At 31.9% G+C, this 27,978-nt stretch overlaps 1 protein-coding gene and 1 long non-coding RNA gene across 2 annotated transcripts; both read right to left on the bottom strand.

Moving 5' to 3' along the window:
* Nucleotides 1-2: 2 nt before the first annotated feature.
* On the bottom strand, nt 3-27,575 carry LOC111426988 (guanylate cyclase 32E). The gene is made up of 21 exons (XM_023061920.2): nt 27,364-27,575; nt 15,171-15,538; nt 14,540-14,662; nt 13,109-13,292; nt 12,513-12,590; nt 11,779-12,023; nt 11,586-11,731; nt 10,935-11,076; nt 7,812-7,902; nt 7,566-7,750; nt 7,146-7,325; nt 6,961-7,065; nt 6,792-6,863; nt 6,493-6,670; nt 6,218-6,425; nt 5,600-5,734; nt 1,745-1,857; nt 1,433-1,683; nt 1,231-1,375; nt 1,082-1,180; nt 3-1,016 (listed from the first exon to the last, which is right to left on the bottom strand). The coding sequence occupies exons 2-21, from the start codon at nt 15,528-15,530 to the stop codon at nt 226-228; spliced, it is 3,831 nt and encodes a 1,276-aa protein (XP_022917688.1). The 5' UTR covers nt 15,531-15,538; nt 27,364-27,575; the 3' UTR covers nt 3-225.
* On the bottom strand, nt 22,817-23,535 carry LOC139429198 (uncharacterized). The gene is made up of 3 exons (XR_011639867.1): nt 23,347-23,535; nt 22,935-23,091; nt 22,817-22,878 (listed from the first exon to the last, which is right to left on the bottom strand). It is a non-coding gene; the product is annotated as an uncharacterized lncRNA (long non-coding RNA).
* Nucleotides 27,576-27,978: the final 403 nt, after the last annotated feature.

The raw sequence follows: 27,978 nt of genomic DNA, 5'->3' as shown, positions 1-27,978 counted from the left end.
AATTTACTTATCATTCCATATATTATATATTTCATTAAATATCGATAAAATTATATACAACAAGTCATATAATGTGTATAATTTAAGTGTATATATTATCAACATCGATTGTATACGGTCAGCACACGCCACGGTTTTATGTTACACGAGCCTTAGTTTTATACTTGGTAAACATTTGACTAGAAAATTATTCGAATATAGCAGCCATCTACTCTTCTTTTATTATTAAACAGTTGAATTGATTATCGGTTGGGGAAGTTGTAGCAACGGGGCAGATTCGCCGTAAACAGTCAGTTCGGTGAATTCCCTTTCTGTTTTCTTATGTATTTCTTCGAGCATATCGTCTTTGGTTGGACTATCAGGAGCGGAGACTGCATTTGGTAGCTCTAACACGTTCAATGTACTGTAGAGGGTGGGGACGCTGGAATAAGATGATTTTGAGCTTTTCCTGGTTGCTCTCTCCTCGTGGCATAACATAGAAAGCTGAGATTGGGCTAATGTTGCCGCGGAGTTTGCTAAGTTTTCTATACATGGACAGGATGTACTACAAGTCTTTAAGTCTCCGCAACAATTCATTGAGTTTCCTCTTAGAGATGATGTGGACTTTTTGTGATCAGCTTTAAGTACTTCAAGGTTTTTTGACAAATAATTTTGTTTGTTTTCTAAATATTCAAAGCTGGCGAATCGTAATTTTTTTGGGGATTCAAAGCTAGAACACCGTGCAAGTGGGCTTTTTGGTGAATGATTTTTATTCTTCAAAGAACTTCTTGGGATTATACAATGACCGTTGCTATCAATTTGTCCGTTTTTCTGCGGTTTCAACCCGCTAGCTAAAGTTCTTCGATTTTCACGATCTTTTCTTCTTAACGATCTCATATTTGCATTTTCACCAATCAACCAGTAGGTTCGTAGTTCCCCTTTACCTTTCATCGAAATTATTCCTCTTTCAACCATATGATATCCTCCTAAGGTTGTCAAAAGATCTCTGCATTGTTTACTACAGTGAATTTTCAATGCTGTAAATACAACAGATCGTTTACTATTGAAATGGAAATAAAAATTAATTATAAGAGATATTTACGACTTCCTGTTGATTCCATTCGACTAGCTGTATTTACAGTATCGCCAAATAAACAATATCGAGGCATTTTTAAACCAACAACACCTGCACAAACCGGACCTAAAAATAATCAATAAGTGATGATTTATAAAATCCAGAATAACATCTACCTGAATGAATTCCAATACGTAGCATTAATTTTTCATTTGGTCTGTGCCTTATTGTGAAAGCTTTTACAGCAGATAGGAGATGAAGGGAGAGTGTAGCTACTTCACCTGCATGTTGATTGTCATTACGAAGAGGTAAGCCACTTACCTAAAAAATAAAATAATTTAGGGGCCAAATTTTAAAGTCCAATTTTATAAATAGTACCACCATGTAAGCATCCCCAATAGTTTCTACTTTATAAACGTCGTAATTTTCTATGATGGAGTCGAAGCACGTGTATAAGTCATTTAAAAAGTCTACCACTTCGAGTGGTGTGGATTCGGCAGACATTGACGTAAAACCGACGATGTCGCTGAAGTAGATGGTAACACAATCAAAGCTTTCCGCTTCCACTTTATTCCCCTTTTTCAACTGCTCCGCCACCGGCCGGGGAAGCATTTCGTATAAAAGAGCCTCTAGGAGTACTTTGTCGGTAATTATGTTCAAATAATAACATTATTGGAGATAATTACTGACCTGTCTTTTTCTTCTCCTCCTGTAGCTGATCAGTTCTTTCGTTGACTAAAACTTCCAAATTATTAGCGTATTTTTCCATCATTGCCATCATGTTATCAAAAATATTAGGTTTCCTAAACAAAATAAAAATTAGTTTGAGCACTGATGTATGTACTAGATAATTATACGATAATTTGGTTATTATGGGAAATCACAAAGTGTCATCAAGTCTCCTGTTTCTTTCAGCTATTATTAGACGTCTTACAGTTTGAATGATTTGTACTAAAGAAAAGGTGGACAGAAATGAAAAATGTTAATGGAAATAATTAATGTGGTACTTCCAAAAAACTGGTGAAAATTTGTCTTTGATATATAAAAAGGGACCACATTCTTCAAGGTATTAAAAACAAAATGTTGGAAGAAATACTTGAATACTACAAAAGAATAAAAAGTGGGACTAAATGATATCTGTGGTAGAAAAGATGTAATCCAAAAAGGTAAAATTGATAATGAAGGAGTTCCATACGATAAGGAATAACAAAGTAAGTATTGAAACAATATTCAGAACGGGAAAGAAAAATGAGATAATGTGATTTATATTGTAGAGGTGACAGCAAAAGTCTTCTTAGGTGCCAGCAATTTGTACATATTCAACCAATTTCACTGAGTTAATCGAAGAGGTGGGAGAAAAAAACTCACAGAAGAGTGATAATAAGAAGAAAATATTTGATGATAGAATGCAGAATAAGGAAGAGGAGAGTCGCTAGATTGCGCATAGAGTATTCAATATCAGCAGGGAGAAGAGCGACTAAGGAGGCATACGTATACTTTATCCACTCAAATCTCTACCAGACCAATTACATCAAATTTTGACATTTAGCCCTATTGCTTCTTTCAGAATATCATCTCTTCCTCTCCATCTTCTTCATGATAACTTCTGTCGCCTTAATTACCTTTGGTTTGACTTTTTATGGATCTTTTCCCATACCTGAATCTACCATAGGATTCCACCAGCCGCTATTACAACTTTTAGGTTTTCTTTGTTAATTTGTAATGGTATCATTATGTCTTCCACTTTGCCTTCTAATTTCTTCTACTTTCTACTGTATTATTCAAGTACAAAACATTGACTGTTGATTCATTGAATGTTGACCGTCGATTTCGATTTTTTGATCCAGGAGAATAAATTCCACAAATATTTTATTACCAAATGAAGCTTTTTTTAATGTCAATTAATAATTTGAATATTTGGTTTATAAAGGATTTCATAATAATAATATTCGATCGCCATGATATTATTTCATAGAGGGTGACTCAGAGAGAATGAGAAATAACTGAATTGGACACCAACGTAACAATATCGACGCTTTAGGAGATGCAGCCTGTTAAAAATTCTACAGATTTAAATTTTTTTTAATATTATATGATATTATCCCTGAGTCACCTGTATACAGGGTGATTCATAAGTAATGGGCCAAATTGTAAATGTACGTTCAGGAGGCCAAAATAATAATATTTTCATTAACAATAATTGGTCTTAGTCTGCTCCTTACTGAGATACAGGATGTTAAAGCGAAAAAAATAAAATAGATTTTTGTTAATATATCAGCTACTTTTCTACATAATGACTCATAGTTGACTTATAGTTTTTGTAAGGGTAAACAATAATGTGTGAGAGGATTTGAGTTAACTCGTAGATGTTGCCACATGCGCCATATGAATTAGATGAAATCAGCTACAAATTTTTTATCGCTCATTATTTTACAACATACTTGTTTAATTTGGATAGCCCCATCATTTCTGTAGAAAAAAGCTATACTTCTTTGATCTTGAAAATATTAACGATTTTCGAGATATTTGAATTTTACTAATTCACTACACTACATTTCACGGTGGTCGACGTAGCATTAATCTGTTAAGACACAAGCATGACATGGAATGTTGACATTTACCTAACCGTAATTGATAATTGATAACAATATTAAACTGAAACCATAAAAAAATTACGTAATAAAACAATTTATTGTACGCCAGTTAATAAAACGAAATACAACATTAGAACAGACTTGAACTAAGACCACTTACGACAACTGTTATCAAAACCTACATGTTAATGTTGTGCGAAGTTAAATTAAATTTAAGCTTAATTATGAGCTACTGCAAAAGGTTTTCAACATGACCACCACCAGCATTTATACACGCATTTAACCGTTTGGTTAAGGATTGTCTGACTTTAAAAAATGTAGCAGGATTATTTCGTATTGAATTGGCTGCATCTTGAATTCTATTCCATAACTCGTCTCGTGTATTTATAGTAGGTTCAGCATAGACCATTGATTTCATGTAACCCCACACATAAAAATCAAGTGGATTAAAATCGGGACTGCGAGGTGGCCACTGAAATTCACTACCACGTCCAATCCAACGGTGAGGGAATGTTTCATTCAGATGTTCGCGCACAGCACGTGAAAAATGTGGAGGAGCACCGTCTTGCATGAACCACATATTTCTTCTTAGTTGGAATGGAAGATCTCCCAAGAGGTCGACTAAGTCATTATTTCAAAAAATTAAATATGACTCTCCATTTAAATTAGGAGGTAATTCAACTGGGCCCAGTAATGTATTGCCTATTACACCGCACCACACATTTATTTTAAACTCGTGCTGGAAATGTCTATCTTTTTTTAAACGACGATTTCGCCAATTAAAAACTCCGCGTCTGGTAAAGGTTGCTTCATCCGTGAAAAGAATGTTATTTAGGAATGTTGGATTATTATTCAATTTTCCTTTTAGCCACTGACAAAATTGAACTCTGATTCGATAATCTGTTGGAAGTAAATTTTGCACAGGTATAAAATGATAGGGATATAAATTTTCCTTGTGTAAAATTCTAGTCACGGATGGTTGGCTTATTCCAGTTGCTGCAGACAATCGACGAGTGCTTATTTCAGAATTTTGCGCAATTCTTACCAAAATTTCATCTTCTTGCTGCGGAGTGATAATCTTAGGACGTCCTGTATGATATTTTGGATGAAATGAACCTGTTTCACCCAATCGATTATAAATATTTTGAAATATCTTCCGGTTTGGCTGCCTTCTGTAAGGGTACATTTCACGATATTTTCTGGATGCTGCTTGCCCAGAAAAACGTTCTTGTGCGTAAACGCATAACATGTCTCTCATTTCTTCGTTTGAAAAGTGATTATGTCTCGGCATTTTGATTTATGTTAGGACAAGAATGAATCAGTTTACTTAACAATAAAATGTTTTAAACTATTCATTAAACGTAAAAGCTCATTGACGTTTCATAATTCATATGGCGCATGTGGCGACATCTACGAGTTAACTCAAACCCTCTCACACATTATTGTTTACCCTTACAAAAACTATAAGTCAACTATGAGTCATTATGTAGAAAAGTAGCTGATCTATTAACAAAAATCTATTTTATTTTTTTCGCTTTAACATCCTGTATCTCAGTAAGGAGCAGACTAAGACCCATTATTGTTAATGAAAATATTATTATTTTGGCCTCCTGAACGTACATTTACAATTTGGCCCATTACTTATGAATCACCCTGTATAATAAATATAGTAATAATTAATCAGCACAATAAAACGTTTACTATGATTACGAATAATGGTTTAATATCGTAACCGCATTAGTCTTAAGCTTCAATAAAGCCAGCTTCGTAATTAAAATACTGTTACTTCGAATATAGCGTAGAAATAATTTTTATGAGATATTACATTTTACTTTGCCGGAGTGACCGTTCCACGCTGAACGAGGGTGAAAAGAAAAACGGAGGGGTAACATAAAAGGACTCGCCAAAACGGACTTTCTAACAGCTTAACTCGTAGGGTTCATATACTCACATGCCCTTCCTAAGCGGTCTTAATTTCGTTCTGATGCTTTTGAAATCTGGTCTTTCTTCTGGATCTTCTTTCCAACATTCTTTGAGACATTCCCGCACAAAGTCGAAGCTATTTTCTAAAGCTTCCAACGGAGGCCTGCGTAAATACATAAACCGCAATATGATCGTAAAAAATTGATAAGAAATAATTGCTTCCGAGTATATTTCTAAATAAAATCCTTCGTTTCAGTTACGATTTTGAAACGGGAGAAATAAGATGGTATTGATTATCTACTTTGGAGTGCTTCCTTTATAGGAAATATAGTTAATTATAATTAGGTGTTACCTGAACTCCGCCTAAATTCAGGCTTTAATGTATTTTATTTTACTTAGGCATGTACTTATCATTTTCTTTACCTTTGTATATGTATAATTTTTTTTTTAAGTTTCTTTGTACTTGATGAAGCCTGAATAAAGTTATTATTATTATTATTATATTGATATTTCTAGTTATCTCGTTAAAATAAACTTAAAGTTGAATTTAGGGTTTAAAATGATATTTGAATTAAATTGTAGTTAACTATGTTATTAATCAAAAGTTAGTAATTAGGAGTTGATTAAAACAGATTCCAGAACTTACCTGAAAGGTACGGATACGCAGTGGATGATTCTGTTTAGAATTTCCGCCGAGGATAGACTGCTATTACCGAATGGGCCTTGCCTGCCGTATAATTCGTAGAGGATAATACCGAAAGAGTAGACGTCTCCCTTCTGAGAACCAACAGGATGTGACGAGTGCATATAATGTCCGGAAGTTCTCAACAATTCCGGAGCTCGATATAGTAACACTGTATAGTATAAAACGGGGAAAATGCTAGAAATTGTGGTAGAAAAGTAAAGTGAAATGGAGCTTACTTTTGTATTTTTCGAGAATTTTTGAATGGTCCTTCAAACTAGGATCGTCTGCGTCTCTTTTAAACTCGTGCAAACCAAAGTCGGCCAACTTCACCACCCATCTAGAATCCACCAGGCAATTCCCCGTATGGAGTGAACCGTGAAAGCGAATTGGGGAGTCGTGGAGGTAGATCATCCCCTATACAATATTTTAAAAAAATCGGAAATCGATATTATAAGAAAAAAAAAATTGCTTGTTAGTTTGCGTATGCATAGAAAATAGTTTAAAGAGGTCATAACTTCTTGACATGGGCACTTACCCTGAGAATATCACCAATTAGGGACGCGATGAACATATTATCCAGCTTGACGTCCTCATTTTCCAGAATGTCCTGCGATAGATGGGGTAAGAGGATCGATTTGGTAAATATTAAAGTTTGGTGTTGGCGGTTTAAAGGAAAGTTCGATATTGGGAAAAGTTGGATTTACCTTTAAACTGCCCCTGGTACAGTATTCGGTTACTATGCAGATGTTGGGAGGATCTGTGCAGGCTCCAATAAACCCGTTGAGATTGTTGTGCCGCAAATCCCTTATCTAGAAAACACCAGGATAAACGGTGCAAAATAAACAATTGTCATCAACAAAGATTAAAATAAAAGACTGTAACAATTTACCATTTTTAACTCTTTTTTCATTTCTCTCGTTATATCTATTGATTTCTTGTGAATCTTCTTAATAGCGAAAACACGTCCTCTATAAATTCCAATTTGTGTATAAATTGAGGAATAACGAAAATCAGCGTCTGGATTAGAACTAAGAGACACCTGACTAGTTCTCATCATAGGATGTAACGCCTGAAAATAAATAAAAATATTAAAGCGTAGGTACGAGGAAAATGCGATTTTACAAACGAAGTTTTCATAAATTTAACGACCTAAACGACATCCTCTTCAGAACTTTGAACCGTTCAATAAATTCAAAACTTCTTTTCGTAAGAAGAAAATAGACAAACTAGATATCGTAAGGGTGTTACAAGAATCGAAATTCAATATCGTGAATTACAATTGCAGATTACCCACTTTAAATCCACTCACCCTTGTTAGCTTTGTTCCAATCTGCTTCATTTCGTCGCACATTTGAATGTCTTTGAAATCCACTTTCCACAATAAACTGTCCAATGCTTTCTCATATGTCCAATTCCGATATAAACCGAAGAGAAGTACGAGGACGACTGAAAATATTCCTCCAAGAATATAACTTAAAATTTCCGCAGTTTTTGCTGCAGTATAAAAAAAATTTTAATATAGAAAATTTTAAAAAGATCTGCTTTTTAAACCTACATTCGCACTTTTCGCCGCGAAAACCACATTTTGGTATAGCAATAGGAGGTTTTTTTGCTACCCAATCTATTTCGGAAAATAATCTTAAAATCTGGAATTAAAAAAAAGATATTTTATTAAAAATTAGTTTATATTAATTAAAAAAACTTCTAAAATAAACATTTTTACTTGAAAATACGTTTCAGAAGTTTCCCAAAGTTTGTAATTACAAACAAGGTTAATAAACCTTGCGTTGCAACTCCTTCTGTTTATGAAACTTTAAGTAAACTAATTTTGAGGTAGCAAGTGAAATTTTGTATATTATAAAATTACCTGTTATCAGCAAATTTTGATTTTATTCATAATAACTTAAAATTAAATTAAACATCATTTTTAATTAATAAATTTATTACAATTCATTACAATAAGAATTTTGGTTCAAAATGTCATCAATTTTTTCACGATACAATATCATAATATCATCAATACATTTAATTGCATCTCGACGGATTTGTGTAGATTTGTAGTATTCCGATGCATGATTATCCGATGCCTTTAAAAGGATATGTTTCAGAGGTAAAACATCTTTATCAATTACGGCTTTATAACAAGCAATTAATTTAAAGGGTTTACTTTCTGTACATAGCGAAAGTTTTGCGAAAAAATCTTTAACGTTCTCTATAGTAAAGTCGCTAGAGTTACTTATTGAGATTGAATTTGTTTCTATCTTCTCCTTTGTCGTGAATACACATTCTTTCAAGCGCAATTTACCTTCCTTCACGTTTTCTTGGATCAAAAATTTTACACTATTTACACATTCAGAAGTTCCTTTACATGATACATCTTAAAAAAATTAGAAATTAGTTAAGTATTAAAATTATTTTTAACAATATATTCTTACTAGATAAGGCTAATTCTTCTAAAATCGTTAAATATTTTACACCAAATTCAGCAACTTTTTCGATATCTTGAATAACAGATTTTTCTGTTTCGTGGACTTCTTCATTCACTAAATCTTGGATTCTTTCAAAAACTTCTTGTACATTATTCAGCAGGTTAATTTGTTCCGTTTTAGTCGGAATTAGAGAAATGGTTTCGCCATGAGCCGTAGTCTGATAAAGGATTTTCCAGCTCAGTCATTGACTCAAGATCATTGAATAAGGATAAAGTGGGTCACTTACATGTAATACACTAGCTGCCAGCAAGACCAGCTGCAGAACAAAGTCGTTCATCGTCTCGGTATACACAGACTTCTACAAGGAATTGTAAACTCAATTATACTTACAGAGTCTTTTGCCTCTTTAAACTTTAATAATGCGAATGTTTCGAAATTGTACACGATGCTTTCAACTTCAGCATTTTTTATTTTTTTTGCATAGTTTGTGTTATATGACCATAACATCAAATTCGCTATGGAAAACATCGCGAATAAACTGGTAGCAAAATGCCGGCTAATTCGATTTGATTTAAATGAGTTTACGTTAAATGGTTTCGAAGTTACAAACACGCTTTTTCAAAATAGCTCAAAGGCTATTCTGTAATTAAACGCAATTTTATGCGATGTTCCCCCGTGTAAAAGCGCAGCGAAACTCCACTGATAATAAAAAGGTTTTTTACTAACTCGGCTCCGGTTTAGATTAAAGAGTATGTACCTGTGTTTCAATGGTGTGCACTGAAACGAAATGGCTCGTGAACTGAAAATTGTACGACTTCTTATGTACGCTGAGAGTTTTGGTTATTCAATATCTATTTTCTTATTGGATAAGAATCGTGTTGAGAATAGAAGGAAATAGAAAAAGATGCCAACACAAATTCAATTTTGTGGACAAATCGTCTACTCTTGCTACGAATGCAATATGTTTACTTGGAAACGTTCGACGGAAACCATTCTTTTCGAACGCAGTTCAACCTCGAGTTACATATTGGTTGACGTGCCAATCACTTATCTAGACAAGTATTTGTAGTATCGGTTCTGGAGGAAATTTTAACCCCATGATAAATTAGTATAATTAATTAAAAAATATAATAAATTAATGCAATTAAATTTTAATAGTGACTCAATATTCTTATAATATTTATTAGAAATCTAGAAATTTCAGTTTTCTTCATCCGCATTTTCCAGTAGTAATCAATTATTTTCATAACTACTTATTTAGATAAATCTATGATGATGCTTCTTCGAAAAAATAAGGTTTATTCAAGCCAAGCCAGATTACTAATTAAATGGTGAACATAATAATATTCTCTATTAAAGAGTGCAGCAAACGCAACGATTTGTTGAGCGATGACATGAAGATATTTTTATTCTTTTTTTTATTTTGTACTCGGCAACTCATTACGAGAAGCTAACATTTACTTGAATTATATTAAATTGACATTAAAACATTAGTAATGAACATTAAACTAAATCATATTCATACTAACACAAACACTTATAATCATTTTCATCTAATGTTGCCTTATCAAATCATTGATTACTGATTTTGTTGAAGGTAAGAAAATTGTGTATACGTATGTATATAGTTGAGTTCCTAGAAAAGATGTGAAATTGTTTGTCCTGATTCGAGGTAATTTCCAACGATAGTAACATTTAACTAGAAGTGCTTTCAATCATCTAATCTGTTTTTAATTTTAATAGCCTTATATAATGGTATAATTAAAAAATGTAGGTATCATATAAAAGACTAGTAAAAATAGTGCTTGTTTTATTTTCTTTCAAGCTGCCTCGACAAAAATTTAATTAAACGAGTCACGTGCCAGAAATGCCGTTCAGTTTGGAGTACGTTTAACAGTTGCAAGACAGCAGCTTGCGTTTACGATTTGATAAAAGTTTTATTTCTAACAAATCGTGAAGACTATCTGCTCATTTAAAACTTATTTTACTGGTAATAAAGTCAAACATCGTTAAATAGAATTAACTAAAAAATTAAAATTTAATTTCAAAATATAGAACCTATTTTTACGGCTAAGAAAGCAAATTAGGTTAAAGTTTTGTTAAATATTTAGATAAACTGTATAAATCAAACAATTCTCGTTCTTATACATACAAACAATTAGAAATATCCATCCCAAATTGGTTCTCATTGCAACGTAGAAATAATCGTCTTACAAATGAAAATAATGCTTCCAAATTTTGCTACTTACTGGTAGTTTATCGTTGCCATTGGGAAGAGCAAAAATTCCAACCGGAAATAACCCATACATTCCGGAGTTTTCAAATCGCTTCCTGGCAATAACCGTATAGTTGCCCTCTGCATCGGCATTTTCATCCATATTGACCATATAACTACAATAATGAAATGTAGTATGTTAAACACAACCATCGCAAAGCATTTTAATAGATAGTCCTACTAAATTCCGCATACCTAATTGAGTTTGTTACTGAATTGAATAGTAATAGATGTATGCGAGTAACTGCTGAGTAATAAATCGATTATGTCATTATTAACTATCCTTCAAACTACTCAAACTAGATAATGCAGTCTTAATTGTCTGTTTTAACAAAGAATCAAATTAAATTTTACTAAGTTACAAAGTTTTGCATGGAAAATAAAATAAGATATCTTGTATTGAATTACGGATGTAATAAACCCACTTAGAAAATTTAGTTCGTTGATAAAACTTTATTTTAATCAAGTGAATTCACATTCTTCACGATAAAGCCGGGAAAAAGGGAAATATGACTATAAATTGAGTGAAAAGGTGTTCAATTTAGTGTTTCACAATCTTTTTAAAACTTTGCGCACAAACTTTTCTATCGTTCCTGCTGAATTAACGAATACTTTTGAAACTTACCCCATAGCGCTTTTATATCGCGTTTTCTTAATGCTGTTGATGATTGCCGTTCCATTTAAGACATCTCCACCGGAATCCATTACCGCTGTTAAAGCTTTCGCATAAATATGAACCGCGTCATATAAATATGCAGCATCTGATCCTATCTAATATTAAAAATTAGTACGAATAAAATAACGAAATATTTATCTACCTCTTTTTGTCCTCCAACTTCGGCAGCTGGATTTGGATATCGAAATGGTTCTTTTTCCATATACCTATTGACTAATCTAGTAAAGTTTTTAAACCCTATAGGACTCGTAGGAACGATTCCAATGTAACTTTGAAAAGCTTTCTCGGCTTGTGGTATAACTTCGTCTTTCAACATGTCCATAAAGTATCTTGCGGGAGCTTTTGGTGCATATTGTTCGATATGAACACCAACAACAAAGTATTCCCCTAAAACCGTCATGAAGTTGTAAGATCTTGTTAATTTATCAAGAGTCCAATCAATTTAAATCTCACATTAAATCCGAAAATCAAGACTAAGGATTCGACATTATTAACAGGTAATAGCTGGAAATACGAGAATCGACAGAACTAGGTTAAACGAGGTTTAAAGCTAAATTCCATTGAAAATAGCTACCGGAAATCGAACCGACGAAAGTGTTATGTTTAAGACTAAAATTATAGTATTTCGAATCTAAATTAGATTTCTAATTAAATCAAACTTCAATTAATATGTAAGAAAAATAGTTTGATTAGATTGGAACGCAAACATTCATGATAGAATGCACTTGGCTTGTTGAACACCAACGCAATATAGGAATTTGTACTAAAACTGGAATTCAATGCAAACTACACTAATACCAACGTTCTATGCGTGGTAATTGGGGAATTGATACACACCTACAGTTTATTTGTAATCGCTACATTTATTTAACTCACCATTATCGAATAACTTCTTATCGTCCATTGCCATCATTAATCCCACATACTCGTAATAAAACCCAAGAATAACATAAACTGAAGCAAAACAAAACCGTTAATGTAACCTACATAATTACAGATAAAAATCAAATAAGGCTAGATTGATTCAGTGAAAAAGTTTTAGTTCGAATTTTATTTTGTTATCCATTAAAGAGTATTAAAGAGGAGGAAATCTAGTAGTTATTATATCGGTAATAAATCGTTTCGAAATGAGCCCTAAATGTTCTGGCAGATAGATTCCAAACATTAGTAGTTACAGCTATTTACGTAAAGAAATTGTAATTCAAAATCAACTTCGGCCATTTACATTTTACTGCCGTTTTCGTTCGCTACTAGTCTACGTCGGTAATTGAATTGCACGCTCGTAAAATCTCGGTCGGAGGTCCGTTCTGAGGTTGCAACCTGTGTGCATTTCTCTATATCGTAAAACCAAATCTAGCTTAAAGGCTTATGACACAACTTTCCGATTCAATAATAAAACTCGAAACTTTTAGAAGAAAACTTTTTCAAACATCACCTGACATAAACAAAATTTTAGTATTTCTTTAACTTACTTCTTGTATCCTGATACGTATCTTCGACTAACTTGTGAAAAGGGTTATCAACGTAGCGCATCAAAAATGGATTCTCCCAGAAATGAGGTACAACAGTTATACCTATGGAATGTAAGGAATGTAATATCGTTGATGCTATATGTGCAAATTCCGTATCTGAGCTTTTCAGATACAAAAGGACTACCTGAAAATAACAAAATTCCAAAAATTGAAAAACTTATTTATTTTTATATTTATTTTAATTAAGGTTTATTTTAAGGTTTTAAAAGAACAAGGATGTAATAACGACCGCTTTCAAAAGTATTCAATATCTTTTATTAGGTTTCGCGAACTTCTCGTTAGACCTCCTCCTTCTAAGGAAACTTTTTAATAATAATTAACCAGCATTTTTCCTATTTAAAATCTATAAATAGCTGAATTTTAAAAATTAATAATTAGTCCAAAGTGATAATTACAAATAACTCACCAACCTCATTTTGTATACAAAACTGAATTGTTCTAATGGAGTTCTATTATTTCTTTATATTCATTGCATGAATAAAGAATTTTCCTCTTTATGTAAAATTTACAGAATAAAACGAAAAACTTTTGCCTTGTAGATTTTAGCTGTGTTTTTTTTTAAATTGACAGCCGGTTTAATATTCTTAACGAATCAACACTCAGATATCAGAGTATTTCATATTATCATACCTGAATATTATGGAAAACAAGTGTTAAATCTTACATTTAAAGAATACAGTCTGCAAACATGTCATTTAATAATGAAGGATTAGAACATGTCATACGAATTTTAAATTTGAATCAAACGTACGCAGAATTTGCAGCTTCTATCTTTCTTGATACGAACTAAAAATAAATACTTTTAAAAATTGTGCAGCTCATTTGCCAACTCATTTAACTCTTAGATAAGAGAATATAATTTCTTATTTGTTTGTGAGTGTTAAACCGTTAAATTGTTCAACTATATATGTGTAGAAATGTTGGTCGTTATTAATTTAATTTTGTATGTTTAGTTATATGCCAATTTTGGTGGAGGATCCGGAATTTTATTATCGAATTAATTATAAAATTTTTTGCATCGTTTCATAAAGGTTTATTATATTATTATTAATAACTTTAATTTCAATTTTACCCTTATCTTGTTTTATTTAAAAGCGATTTTAAATTAATCAGTGAGTAAACATTTACTAATCTTTTATTGTAGACGACAGATTTTATATAAACTTAAGACATATAAGAACTTTGATCGAACCGACGGAATTTTAATTAAAACCCAAACTTAATTAACATATCTGATTAAACCGTTTACTTCCCCTTTTTAATAAATACTTCAAAGGCGCGATCTAAGCGGTTTAAAGATTATTTAAAAATTCTTTGGATACTAACATCATTTATATTATATATATTAAACGATGTAAAGAGAGTACATACGTGTGTCCAGTTAAATGTCTTCAATACGGACGCTACAGACTTGGAAATTGATCCAGCAGGTGGTCGAGTTCTCGCAAAGGTAGGATACTTTGTCTTATCGGATGTCGCGTTAAAAGTGCAATACTGAAATCAAATACATCAAATATTTTTATTGTGTAAACAGTACTTTGAAACGTTATCTGAATATTAATAATTGAAATTGAATACAAAAGTTATCACGTATGCATATCCGCTTCTACCGAAGAAAGTTTTATCGATAGATGCACATTCTACATGGTTTAAAGCGTACATGCAAATGGGATATATTAAAAAATATTTCCTGGTGACGTCTATGTATATTAAGAATGATTACAGCAATGAATAAATGATTCGGTCCAAAGTTTTCAAAATATCTTTACACGTTCTCATGAAATTTATCTCTATACCGTTACGTGTCAAGAAAACGAAGTACGCGTGCTCACGACAGTTCGTATATCCGCAGTTATTCTTTTCCCCTATTTTTACTCGTCCACGTTATTTATCTCGACCAACTGTTTTCACTTTAATAATATTTCTATTGATAGAATTCGAAAATATGTATGAATATCATATTATATTCAATCTTTGAAGTTGTATTCTTTAATATACTTACATAGGAAATCATGGGTAGATTGAAAGCTGCAGCCATAAAAGCTTCATGTTCGCAAGTTTCTTGAGGACCAATATAAACAGAAACATTTTTCATGCGCAAATTTGCGGTTTCGTTTACGCTTATTCTCTCCTTGCCATATGTTTCCGCGACGATCACGTCTAATTTATGTCCCCTCTCGCCGAGTATTCCATTATTTACTTCATCTCGAGCTAATGTTAAAGCTCCAGAAATAGTAAGTCCAGGTCTGCTATACTGGTTATCTCCTGGTAATCGACGAGATCCTGTTAAGTATCCCATAATGTAGGTGTCTCCGTTGCTTGTAGGTACAGTTAAGAATATTAATAGAAAACTGCACCACATCCTATTTTCTGAAAAACAATAAAGAAGAGTGTGATGTAATAAAGCTTTTAATCAAATAATAAAAAATCGTTCACATTTTCAGTTTAAATGGAAGTTTACTTTAATTAAAAAATATTGGCACATTGAACAAACTTTGAATGAAATCTGAACAAAAACTAAAAATGAATGCAAAATAAATAAAAACGAATGAAAAGAGTAATTAACAGTTTCTAACACTTTTCAAAAACATCTATGAATAGGACGTTTTATGTATACATATCGCAAATACCGAATCATGCAAGTTAATTTTTGAAATACTAGAAAAAAATATATATCTTCACAATATAGTTCTGATAACACGGTTGTCAAGTTACAAAGCTTTACATTTTCTAGATAACAAATAATGTTACACTAAGAATTACAAATGACTAGAAAATAGAACCAAAAAAAGGAACATTTTCACGAACTCCGTTGAACTCTAGTATTGTCACTTAGGCAGTCAATCTGAACCGATAAGAGCTCCCGGAAAAACAGAAAAGGCAATCAAATCCCGCAGGGCAAATAATCGAAGCCTCTTGTATCCGATATAGTGTCGACGAAAAATGTCGTTCTCCACTACAAAATGTGGTGAAAAATAAAACCCTTGTTTTAGTAGGTTCAAACATCGATAAACTTTATGTATACACTTAAGTGATATACGGTGATTATAAGTTATTATATAAAGTAAATTTAACCAGTTTTTAAAACTCTGAAATGTGGATGACCGATTAATGGAGATTAATAAGACCATTTCTTCGTTCACAATTTTGGCATCGTTAATCACGAACATAGCCACCGACCTCGTTATGCGAAACGGTTCGCGTTGTAATAGCGTTCATATTCCGGGGCTCCGAAATATTCAAGGGATTTATGGGCTTCAATTAAATCGCTCCACAACCGCGTTGGTGCGACGATATGTTTTCGTTGCAACATCAACTAATTATATTTTGTTGTGCTCGAAGAGTTTCCTTTACCGTTTAATTTATGGAATATTATTTAACACTTCACCGAAGATAACAACATCGTCAATTAGGGTAATTTAAGGTTCAATTAATTGGTTCGTTATATAACCTTTCGATACTTAATTTGTATTTATTGATCAGTGGAGTTACAATGTCTTGGTTATTATGTATGCCAGATTCACAGAAGAATTAAAACATAATAGTAGTATAAGGTTTACAATTACACAATATACACATTATTATAAACAGTTCAGGAGATGAAATAATTAACTGTTATTATTTTGCCAGAATACAGGAAAAATATAAATTTGAAATGAATCAATTAAAAGGGCGAAACAGAAAAATAAAACAAAAATGTTGTTAATTCAATTGTTAACTCAAAAACAATTAATATTAGCCAAACAAGTATATGATATCGTGATATGCGCGATGAACCCAATAACGGAGCGCTCGCAATAGAGAAGAAACCTTATTGCACTGCATCCTCACAAATAACCGAGACTGAACGCAGCACAAGTCAATTTAACCCACGACGGTGGTTTTTAGACTATTGGTTTAATATGTCTAGTTTCACGAAATTTAGTTTCAATACACTTCGTACTATTTACTTTTCCACTACTACTTGTTCAGCGGGTAGAGGTAAGTTTAAAAAACAATTTATGGCAAGAGGTGGTTTGTTCAACATTGGAATTTACAATATTAACTTGGTACGTTTAGGAAAATATTAATAAGCATTGCAGTGGAGGTGGAGATATACAATTAATAATTAATCCAATTATAAATAATGATTACAATTATAATTACTGATATTGATATTGTAATGCAGGGAACAAATCGAACTGAACACATGGCTACAGAAGATAAAATGGGAGTTGAGGACTCCATATTAACGAGAATAAGACACAATGTATCCTCATGTCTAGAGGAAGGAATGCGGCAACCGTTCACTGTCGGCAAATACTCTCTTAACAGAGAACAATTAAAATGGGCTGGAGATTTAGGAAAGAATTAAGGCTACAAACAAAGCATACTTTAATCTCCAGCACCTGCACAGGAAGCTCCAGAAACCGAGGCTCTACAGGGGTTGTAGCGTCAATGGGTAATGTAAAGATTCAGCTATCACTAGTAATACAGGTGAATAGCAGAAGTCAAATGAAGAGTGTGTAGCCATCTTGCACTATTTCTCATTTATACAAACGTTATTTTGTCTTAGATGCCAAAAAACGTTCATCGTCATATTACACTTATGCACTATAAGTGGAATATCAACGAAATTCGGGATTTATTATCAGAATAAATAGAACTTTTTCCAACCTTATATACATAAAATCCCTTTATGATTTTTATTAATAGCTTACTACATATCATAAAGATTATATATATTATAGAATTTAATGATAGATAATGTATATTAGAAATAATAATAACGCTATTTTATTTTGATTTACAGAAACAAAAATAAACGGTATTTGGTATTTAGATTGACATTGAATTTCATAAAAATTCATATTTTACATACATATTCAACAACCAATTTTAAAATGCAATCCGCTTAATGTAAAGGTCACAACACTAAAAGGTTTTTTTTATAAATGCAAAAACACATTTTTTATTTAAAAGAGTAAAAGCACTTAAAAATTATTCGGCTAATCCTCATATTTACACTCACGCAATAAAAAGTTTAAAAAACATTAATAAAAGCTGCACTTTTTTGTTATCTTCTCATCTGCATTTTCCTGGATCAGCAAAATATACAGATAAAATTATGTTTATATTACGTTAGGGTCATAATAAAACAAATTTACCCTACATCAAATATCATACCTGTAATGTAGAAACTGATAATGTATCAATCAATGAAGTTTTAATGTTAATATGGGTATAAATGTAAAAAGAACAAACTCACATAATTTTAACACTTCAATATTGCATCGTAATTATTACGTTAGGTAACTACACTTTGCTCTTGTATGGAAATGAAGATTATTTGCATCTATATTGGAGTCAGAATCATGTATGCCTCAACTCGAAATACTATTCTGTTATTCCTTATTTTTTTTTTGAATAAAAGTAAAAATCACATTCAATTTTTACCCGTTTATTGATATTTATATAAATAAAAACTATCAGCCATAGTAGAGTGTAAAAAAATTTCCATATACTTATCAGAATTTCCGTTTTTAAAAATATCACACTATCATAGTAACTAACCTGAAATCGTTGGTTGTTATCAGCAATTTAAATGTGACCGCTATCAACAAAACCTCGGTATCAGGCGTTTTCAGCGAAGTTGGAATTAAAACCCGCTTGTTATTGTTGCGTTGTAGTCCGGTCACGAATCGCCACCAATCAGCCAAATAATAAAGTCGAAATCTAGTGCAATGGCCCTATTTAACGCAGGTGACTGATTAAAGAAACATGAGGGCACTATAAATAGAAAATCGTGTTCCGAATCTAGAAATCTATAGCACTTAATTACTTTAGCATTTTTTCTTAAAAGAGAAAAAATGGGGTGAAATAAAAGTACTAACACTCGTCATCCCTCTTCCCTTATTGCAGTCATCGGAAATATGATTCGTTTATGAAAGCCGCATACTAAACGGGTTTAATTTAAAAATACGTTTGCATCAATTTTTTCGGTTTGATCGACAGTTCGTTTAACTCTATTACCGCTTGATTACGTAAATTCCCCAAAGTTTTAATAAGCCCAGAGTTTTCGTTCTTTTTGTACTTGTTTATTACTCTCTAACGAGCTTTTTTCTAGCAAAAAGGAGCCGAAAATTTACGTTTAACTAAAAATAGAAGCGTTAAAATTATTATAGCGGCTTTGAATCTGTTATCGTTTCCCAAAACTAAGAATAACTGAATTAAAAATATTTATTGTTTAATCAGACATTTTCATCAAACTAAAGATGAAATATTATTTTGTATATCACTTATAAATAGATGGACTGTAGCCGAATATATTGAAGCGACCTCTTTCCATCGCGTTGAAATAATCAAAATTAGAACGAAAACAAGTTAACATGCAATTTGCACGAACGAATGATTGCAAACGTTACGAGTCACATGTGGAGAAATCGAGAAATCAAAAATAACCGTATGTCAGAAACATGCGACTGTTGCACATAATGTTGTCTTCCAATCATTGTAAGTCATATCCACTTTCTGACGCCTTTGCGTTTATGACAATTTGAAAGTATAATTGATTATTTTGGTGAAATGTAAGAGAGCCGCCCACGTTGTATTGTAAATACAATTTAGAGAATGAATGGGTACGAAATCTTGCCAAACCAGACGTTTATCTTTTTATTTTAGTTCTCCAGACTGGTTTATTTCTCAATTGAAAGGTTTGGCTAAAGATATCATACAAGCAAGCAAAATACTTAATGAATGGAGAAATCAAATATCACTTTTAAATTAAATATGAATTTAATTTTAATACATTTTGTTATTAAAGTTACTAACAATTTTATAAACTTTTATGCAGGTAATGGATTCAAAAACTTTTTGTTCGGTATTTCCAGGAAATTTTATACATCGTTTTCGACTACGTGCAGCTCTACTCAATTTTCAGTCTTTCCGAGAAAATAATAATTCATGATTGACTATATCGTTACAATGCGCTTTTTGCTAACTCTAAAATTCTAACTAATAAAAACGCTTTTATAACTGTTTGTTGTATCCACTTCAACAACAATCAGAAAATTAACTGGAGTAGCCTCTACTGATAAAGTCTACCATTTACATAAATAAATTAGTAAATTTCTAAATTGTTACTCTTGGATAAAAAAATAATAAAAATATAACTAAAAGGGTTTAGAAGAAATGTTGTGAATGAAAATTGTTTGTCATGAAATCAACATAACATTCAATGATTACCAAGTTAGAAGATTCAAAATCCGAAACATTTCAATCTTAACACAATTACCAGTAAGTTTATGTCAAAAATTAAAAACTGTAGATGAGAATGATTTTAATAAAAATTGTTCATGATATATCACAAATAAATAATCCATAAACGTAAAAAAATAATTAATTTATCTCTAATTATATCGCATTTTTATCTACAAGTCATAATATTCCTAAATCTCCAAATCAAAGTTCTAAGCTAAAAAATTGTATGATAACTCAAAAACGAGAAGTGTTAGGATAAAATGTTGTAAATGAAAATTTTGTGTAATAAACCAATACAACATTATCAGCAAGGTTTTATAACCTAACAATGATCATCACCAGTCCAGCGAGTTGAAACTTCGAAACATATCAAATTTAACAACTTGGTATTTATGCTAAAAATTAAAAACTGTAGATGAGAATAATTCTAATAAAAATTGTTCATGATACATCACAAAGACATAATCCATAAAAGATATTTCTCTAATTGCTCACATATCTTCATATAGAAACATTATGATGTTTTATAGAATATAAGATGATAAAAGAAAAAAATGGTTAGAAATCCTTACAAAAAAGTGAACCACAAATTTGTTCCATAACCACATAACAAACATTCATCAAATAATACTAAAACCCAACCAGACAGCAATTTCTGCTGCAATTTGAAAAATGATTGCCGAAATTTTTAATATTAGTCCAAACCAACCTTACAAATTAAATTTCTGCTCTATGATTTTGTTCACTGACGAATCAAAGTACAACATCTTTAGAAATGATGGTTGGTATTATGATTTGAGCAGCTATAGCAGCATCCGACAAAAGCATATTTGAACGTTTAAAGCCATCACTGGTTGAGTTAGGATTTGTAGATCGCTACATTTTCCAGCAAGTTAACGATCCTAAATACAGCGCAAACATTATCAAGTTATATTAGCTACATTAAGCGGACATTTAATTCAATATACCACCTCAGAGTCCAAATTTATGTACAAAACTTAAATTTATGTTTAATTAACAGTGTACAATTCGGTACTAATTAATCTTAAACATTAAAATTTGCATTAATCAATTTAGTTACATTAATGTCACGATGCTTTCGTGAAGTTATGAAATCTCAAGGAGGACCAAGTAAATACAAAATGTTTTAAAAACTTTAGGAAAATTTCTTTATACGCCGTATAATATATGGCATATTTCGAGAAAGTAGAAAATTAGTCTTTTTGCTTATCCAAACTTTGTACATAAATTAATAAATACTCACGCTGAACTTGAAGTTAACTTTTGGTGATAAAAAAGGAAGATATAGTAACATATTTTTAAAATTTCTTTTGAAATATACTGTTATTATAATTGGCAAAAGATACCCGCTTAATAAATAATGACAACTACTTGGCATCTTAAACCATATTAAATCCAATCTATTCCTGTGCGTAGTTTTAGGTCTGATATTAATTTGCACCTTATAAATATATTCATCTCGTGCCAAAACCGTTAATTATCTCTTTATTCTACAATACACGTGGATATCGAATTAAAAATATATATAACATTATAAATAATGTATTGTTTACTCAAATATTTTCACAAAACATTAACTTTACACCATATCCTTTAAACTTTAATATTAAATTTTATCCATGCACAAATTTCGTTTCTGAACACATAAACCGCCCCTCGTATCGCTTCAAGCACTTGCACAATTTAAGCGTCGGTGCGTTAAAATGAAAAGTGGTCCCGTAATAAAATGTTATTTATGGGCTGTTTTTCCTGATCTCGCGCTGCTACCTCGTCACCATACGCCACACTCTATGCGAAGTTTTGAACATTCCATGGATGAATTTCCCCGGATTTATACGATCGGTTTAGGATTAAATCGGCACTAAACGGGATGGGACCAACGAGTTGGGTAGTATTTCGAATCTCTAGTCTAACGCAAACAGTAAATACGAGCCAAGCGTATAGGTGGGATTCCTATGGTGCGTCTGACGCAAGCGGCGATCGCAATGCGTTAAACTGTTTGCGATTGACGCATAGTTGTTAATTTCTATGATGCGTTCAGTCGCGCGCGATCAACGGAAACGAAGCACACGTTGTTTGCAATGTCTGAACAAAATTTGTTGTTACATTTAATGTTAGAAGAAAATGAAGACGAAGAAATTCTTCTGCAACATTTAGCAGACTCTAAAAATACGGGCACACATCCCATTTTTAAAAGAAGACACGAGGAAGGATTCTTTACAACACTTGTAAATCGACATCTGTTAGTAGATGATCAGAAATTCCGGGCGTTTTTTAGACTAAACATTCTTCAAGTTAATTATGTTTTGGACTTAATTAAATGTTCGATCGGATTACCGATTGAAGAATCATCTCCAGCATTACATGTACCTGTTTCTAAGCATTTGTCTCCAGTGCTGGCGTTATCGTCTTCAATAACTGTGTTATCACATTGAAGGTTTGATATGCTTCTACGAAATAGATTTAAATTTTCAACTAGTGGATACTTTATCATAGAATAACTTACTCTCGTTTGTGATCCACTTTATTTAGAAATGACAACATGTCTGCTAAGGGCCACTTCTTTCCTTTGGACGTTGCAGACGATCCAGTTCCTTTTCCCTTTTTAAGTCTTTTTTGATATGTGTCTTTGATGTTTCGCCATCTGTATTTACAATCCTTTACTGCAATAGAAGTTAGTGAGTAAAAAGCTCATTATGATTTAGTAGATTGTATTCTATGACACTACCATTGAAAGATATATTTCTTCACCCTACATCAACGTGCCAAATATGAATTCTATTGCATCTATAGTTTTTCCAAAAAACCTTATGTCCCTCTTCAGTGAGACACCTATATTTATCACCTATATTACACCTATATTTTCTAATAAAGCTAATATAACAAATGATAATGAATTGTAACAATGTTTCTCTTACCTGATCTCCCTACAAATTGCGATATTTCCTTCCAGGCATTATCTATTGTTATTTGATCTTTATGAGCCGGATTTAAAAGATCATAAATACACGGAAACTTTGCAACCACTTCCACCAACTTTTCATCTTCGCAACCTGTAAATGTTTCCACGGACATTTTTAGTTTTAAATAAAATTTTTCGTTTTGACATCACCACAGCAATTTTCAATTTGCACAGGTTTTTTTTTTTAGAATTGACTAACGGCTGCGTCCATACTGCTCTTCGAGGGGTATAGCCGCACGGCTTTGCGTTCAACAAAATCGCCGCAAGCCGCTGACGCTACATAGGAAATTAGTACATAAAATAATATTAAAGCAGTACACTGCGTCAGACGCACTGCGATCGCCGCTTGCGTCAGACGCATCATAAGAATCCCACCTTTTATCATTTTCAAGCGTGAAACGTCTGATGGATTAAGACAACGAAGTTCCAGTGTCGGGAAGTTTTGGATTTATGTTTAATAATTAATCATAATATTTGCAAAAACAACGAAACTGAAGCGACTTAATTGATTTTATTGTTTTCATAACAAGTCTTATTCCTAAAGAATGTATAATTAGAAATAATTAATTATTATTTATATAGTAAACAAGAATATTAAAATGAAAGAATTTAATAACTCTCCTGTCTATGATGCAATATTTAGAACAACCGTTAAAATGGTTTTAAATTAAACTGGAACTTTCATAAACATATACATATGATATTATTAAGGTCGCCTTCGTTCTGATGTAATTAATTTTTATTTTTTTAGAATATAATTTAATTGAATTAGTGTTATTTATCATTTCCAGCACATACTCATATGACGCTTCATTAATTCTACTCACTTTAGATCGTTTATAACAATGTTTGATAAATAATTTATAAGAACCTGCATCGTGGATACGTTGTTAGACTCTTACGTACAAGCTTTGAGCTTTAACAAGCACAAAACCATATAAATCCCACCTGTTGGCAATTTCATAACTAGGCCAAATGCTAAGAATTAACGCGTCATGTCAAACAAGTGCTCGCAATATAATTCTTGTTTGGTCAGATTTACGTAACATAAACCATAACAAAAAATAGGAAAATTTTGTTACGCATATTTTAAAAATAGTGTTTACACCAAACACGAATTATTTTATATTTAATTAGCATATGTAATGACTTTTAAATACGAAGTTGATTAGAAAAAAATTTCTGTTGACTAAACAATGTAAATATTATTTTTTCTCACTATCAACATACGGTCAATCAAACCCATTCACAATCATCGTTTATCGCCAAAGTAATCCCCATATACCGTTCAATGCATCTTTCATGCAAGTGGCGCAACAGCGGCAAACTTATACATTTGCTAACGTGTCCTACTTTGTATGCAGGTAGGATACGTACCACGACGATATATCTAGAAGCGTGAATATCTTGTTGTTATTTATGCTCCTCTTCTTCGAGTTTCGGTTAAACTCTCCAAGTTTGACTGCATATTACCGTGTTTTGGTTTAAGGTATAGATATGGTAAAGAAAAGTTTTCACAGTTTAAGATTTAAGGCATGAGCAATTAAAAACAAGGTTTAGCAAAACATACTTCAACACAAACTTTAGATACTCTAGATAACCCAGAAGCAGTGTAACCCAACAAAATCAACTTACAATTAAACCGTAAATTACTTGCTAAATGAATGAAAACAACACATAATTTAGTAAAGTAAGTTTTTCTTATGAACTGCAGAGGATACAAGCGGCTGTAGCAGTTGTAGAAAAAATCAATGAGGCAAACATCCAACAAAATTAAAAAAGGAAGGGGTTATAATGTTATTTCGCACACCAATATGTTTCCAAGATGTGGAAACCGTTCTACCCCATTATAATGCCTCTCGATATCTGTTATCAGATAATTAACCATCAACAAAATCTATGCTTTACCATGCATGGTACTCAAAATTGGACAGACTAATTGAATTTAATGCGATTTATCACAACCAGATGAGATACAAACAGCCGCAGTAAATATCAAAAACATACCTTGAGGTCTATCACAAAATTGTAGCTAATATAACAAAAGTTAAACTATCTCTCCACATTTTTGTTTAGTACTAATAAAAGGTACTACTTAAGGCAATTTTGATTTAACATAATTTAATTATTTCTTCATTCATCAAGTATGATATTTGAAACATTTTACATGTATGTTTGCTGTAAAGCAATTGCTTCGAGAGGCTCTCAATACATTGGGCATTTAAATGCAGTAACTCCTGGTTTGCTTCTGAGTGGTAGGTAAGTTTTGGAACACACCATGTTAAATTCAATGAATTTTGTAGGCGAAATCTCAACTTTGGAATTCTCTATCGATATTAATCTTTCTAGGAGAAAGCATATAAGCGTACCAGTATAACCTGTGAGGTTGCATAACTATCAAATTTCTGTGAGTTTTGGAGTATTCCGTATTAGTACAGGCAATATATTATGGATGGTTCTTGAAGTCATTTTTTGTACTAGGTTGGAAGTTGCTATTAATTTAATGGCGAAAGAATCGAAATTTGGGCTATATTAGAAAGGAAAAAACTGTTGAGGCTTTGTATTCACATCAAGTTTTGAGTTCAGAACAAATTCAATTATCGGATAACAAAGACTGGTTTCAAAAGTATAAAATCTGGAATGGGACACACTCATTTGAATAAACATTTAAATAATATCAATGATAATATCAATCCTATGAAATAACATTTTTCATAGCATTTAACATCCTTTATCGGCCGCTTTAATAAAGTATAACACTAGTGTAAAAAAAACTTATACTGACTTTATGTTTATATCTACGACAGATAATTTATGTAGGTAGAAGTAGCACTGAAACACTTTAAGGTACTGTAAATTGTTCTGGACAACATAACATAGTTTATCCGAATGTAAATCCATAACTGTTACTTTGGGAATTATATTGTTTAGTTGCACAAAATATAAAATATACAATTTAACGTTATTAATTCACGTTAATAACGTTAATTAATTATTTAAGGCTTATTTTACGAACACGAACATTATAATTTAAACTTAAAATTCAATAATTTAGTTGCGATTCATATGCAAATAGTAAACACATTGAGATATTTTAGTTTTGTTTACGTGTGTATATGCTCGCACAAGTTTAAATTTCATTTAATTTTTGTCTCAACATTGTTATTATAAAACTTGTTTCATACTTCGCATTATTTTAAAGAAGAAAAATTCTTTTTAATTTAACTTCAAAATTCGTTGCTTTGCCCCCATAAATAACCTCGTAGTGATTTTTTTAAGTTTGTTTATCAATTTGACGTTTTTAGGGCATATCCGTTAAGGTTTCTTTTCAGTTTTTAATCTGAACATATTTATTATGGAAGTTAGCCCTTGCAGATCCAAAGAGACATGTTTTGTCTTCAGTCTCCAATATTCTTTAAAAAAATTTATAATAATTTTAAAATAAAATTATAGACAATTTTTGTATTGGTTTAAATTTGATAACATTAGCACACTGAAATTATTAGTTTTTTCACATTCAAAAACCACTAGTTGTTTTCTAAATTACAAATAATGACTAAAACAATTTCCCAAGGAGGTAATTATTCGTTGGTGTACAATGTAACAGGTGGTTGAGCGTCTATAATACTCTAAAAATACATACTTACAATACGTTTTTTATTACAACCTTGACAATAAGCAAATCGCGCAATTAAAGATAATCGAAATAACGCATAATGATTAGTAATAATATCGAAAAGAAAAAAATGTCTTGAGAGCATTTATGCGAGGTGATCACGTAACTTTTTACCGATTACGCAAACTCTTTCTCAACATTCATGTTTCGATCTCGCGTGAATAGAATGAGATCACTTTCGGTTCATACCGCGCTTGGTGGTCAATAAATTTAATAATGGTCATTTAACAAGTAAGTTTACATCTACAAACATTGTGTGTTTATGTGGAAGGAAATTTTTCATGACGCTTTACTCACCTTAGTTATGTTGCAAAAATGTAAACACTGCACATAATTTTACGCGGGCCGCTGGATGAGATAATAAACTTGGTGAGGCATCGCGTTTTTAGTTTTAAATAACGGTCGATCACCCGACAACAAAAATCGGAGAACGTGTTTGAGACGCGACGAATTGGCGTGAAAATCTGGCGGAAACCGTCCGATGCTACCGGCGTACTGTACGCAACTGAACAGTGCCTTCATGCCTGGTTATGTGTTTAGAGAACGTTGGTTTTTCTTTCAAAGCGCGCATTTTTAACAATGTAAACAATTTTTTTATCAATTAGAATTAACTGATATGTAAAAAAAGTATTTGGACAGGTAAAGGATTTATGGTGACGCCAAAGAAAATCAAATTTGCCGTTTCAAATCTTTATAACATATATTTAATAAAGAATTTTTGAACAAAATACGAAAAAACATTTGACAATATATGTAGGTATTTCAAAAAATTATAAACTATAATGATCGATTTAAAAATTAGTTATTTGTAAATTAAGGTCGAGAAATTTATGTTCAACCTGTCGAGAGAAAGAACTTGTAATCTATGTCGCTTGCAGCCAAAGCATTACAATCTTTTACTACTAGCACTAT

The sequence above is a fragment of the Onthophagus taurus genome, chromosome 2 (genome assembly GCF_036711975.1).
Source record: "Onthophagus taurus isolate NC chromosome 2, IU_Otau_3.0, whole genome shotgun sequence".
NCBI classification, from domain to species: Eukaryota; Metazoa; Arthropoda; class Insecta; order Coleoptera; family Scarabaeidae; genus Onthophagus; species Onthophagus taurus.
Note: the sequence above shows the minus strand (reverse complement) of the source record. Positions and strands in the feature narration are given on the sequence as shown.

Excerpts from the sequence above, each read along its gene's own strand:
- LOC111426988 (XM_023061920.2), bottom strand. The coding sequence starts at position 15,530 with ATGTGGTGCAGTTTTCTATTAATATTCTTAACTGTACCTACAAGCAAC. Across the intron at positions 7,903-10,934 it reads ATGGCAACGATAAACTACCA|ATTTTAAGATTATTTTCCGA; the intron begins GTAAGTAGCAAA and ends TTTTAATTCCAG. Across the intron at positions 5,735-6,217 it reads TGCGTATCCGTACCTTTCAG|GCCTCCGTTGGAAGCTTTAG; the intron begins GTAAGTTCTGGA and ends GTATTTACGCAG.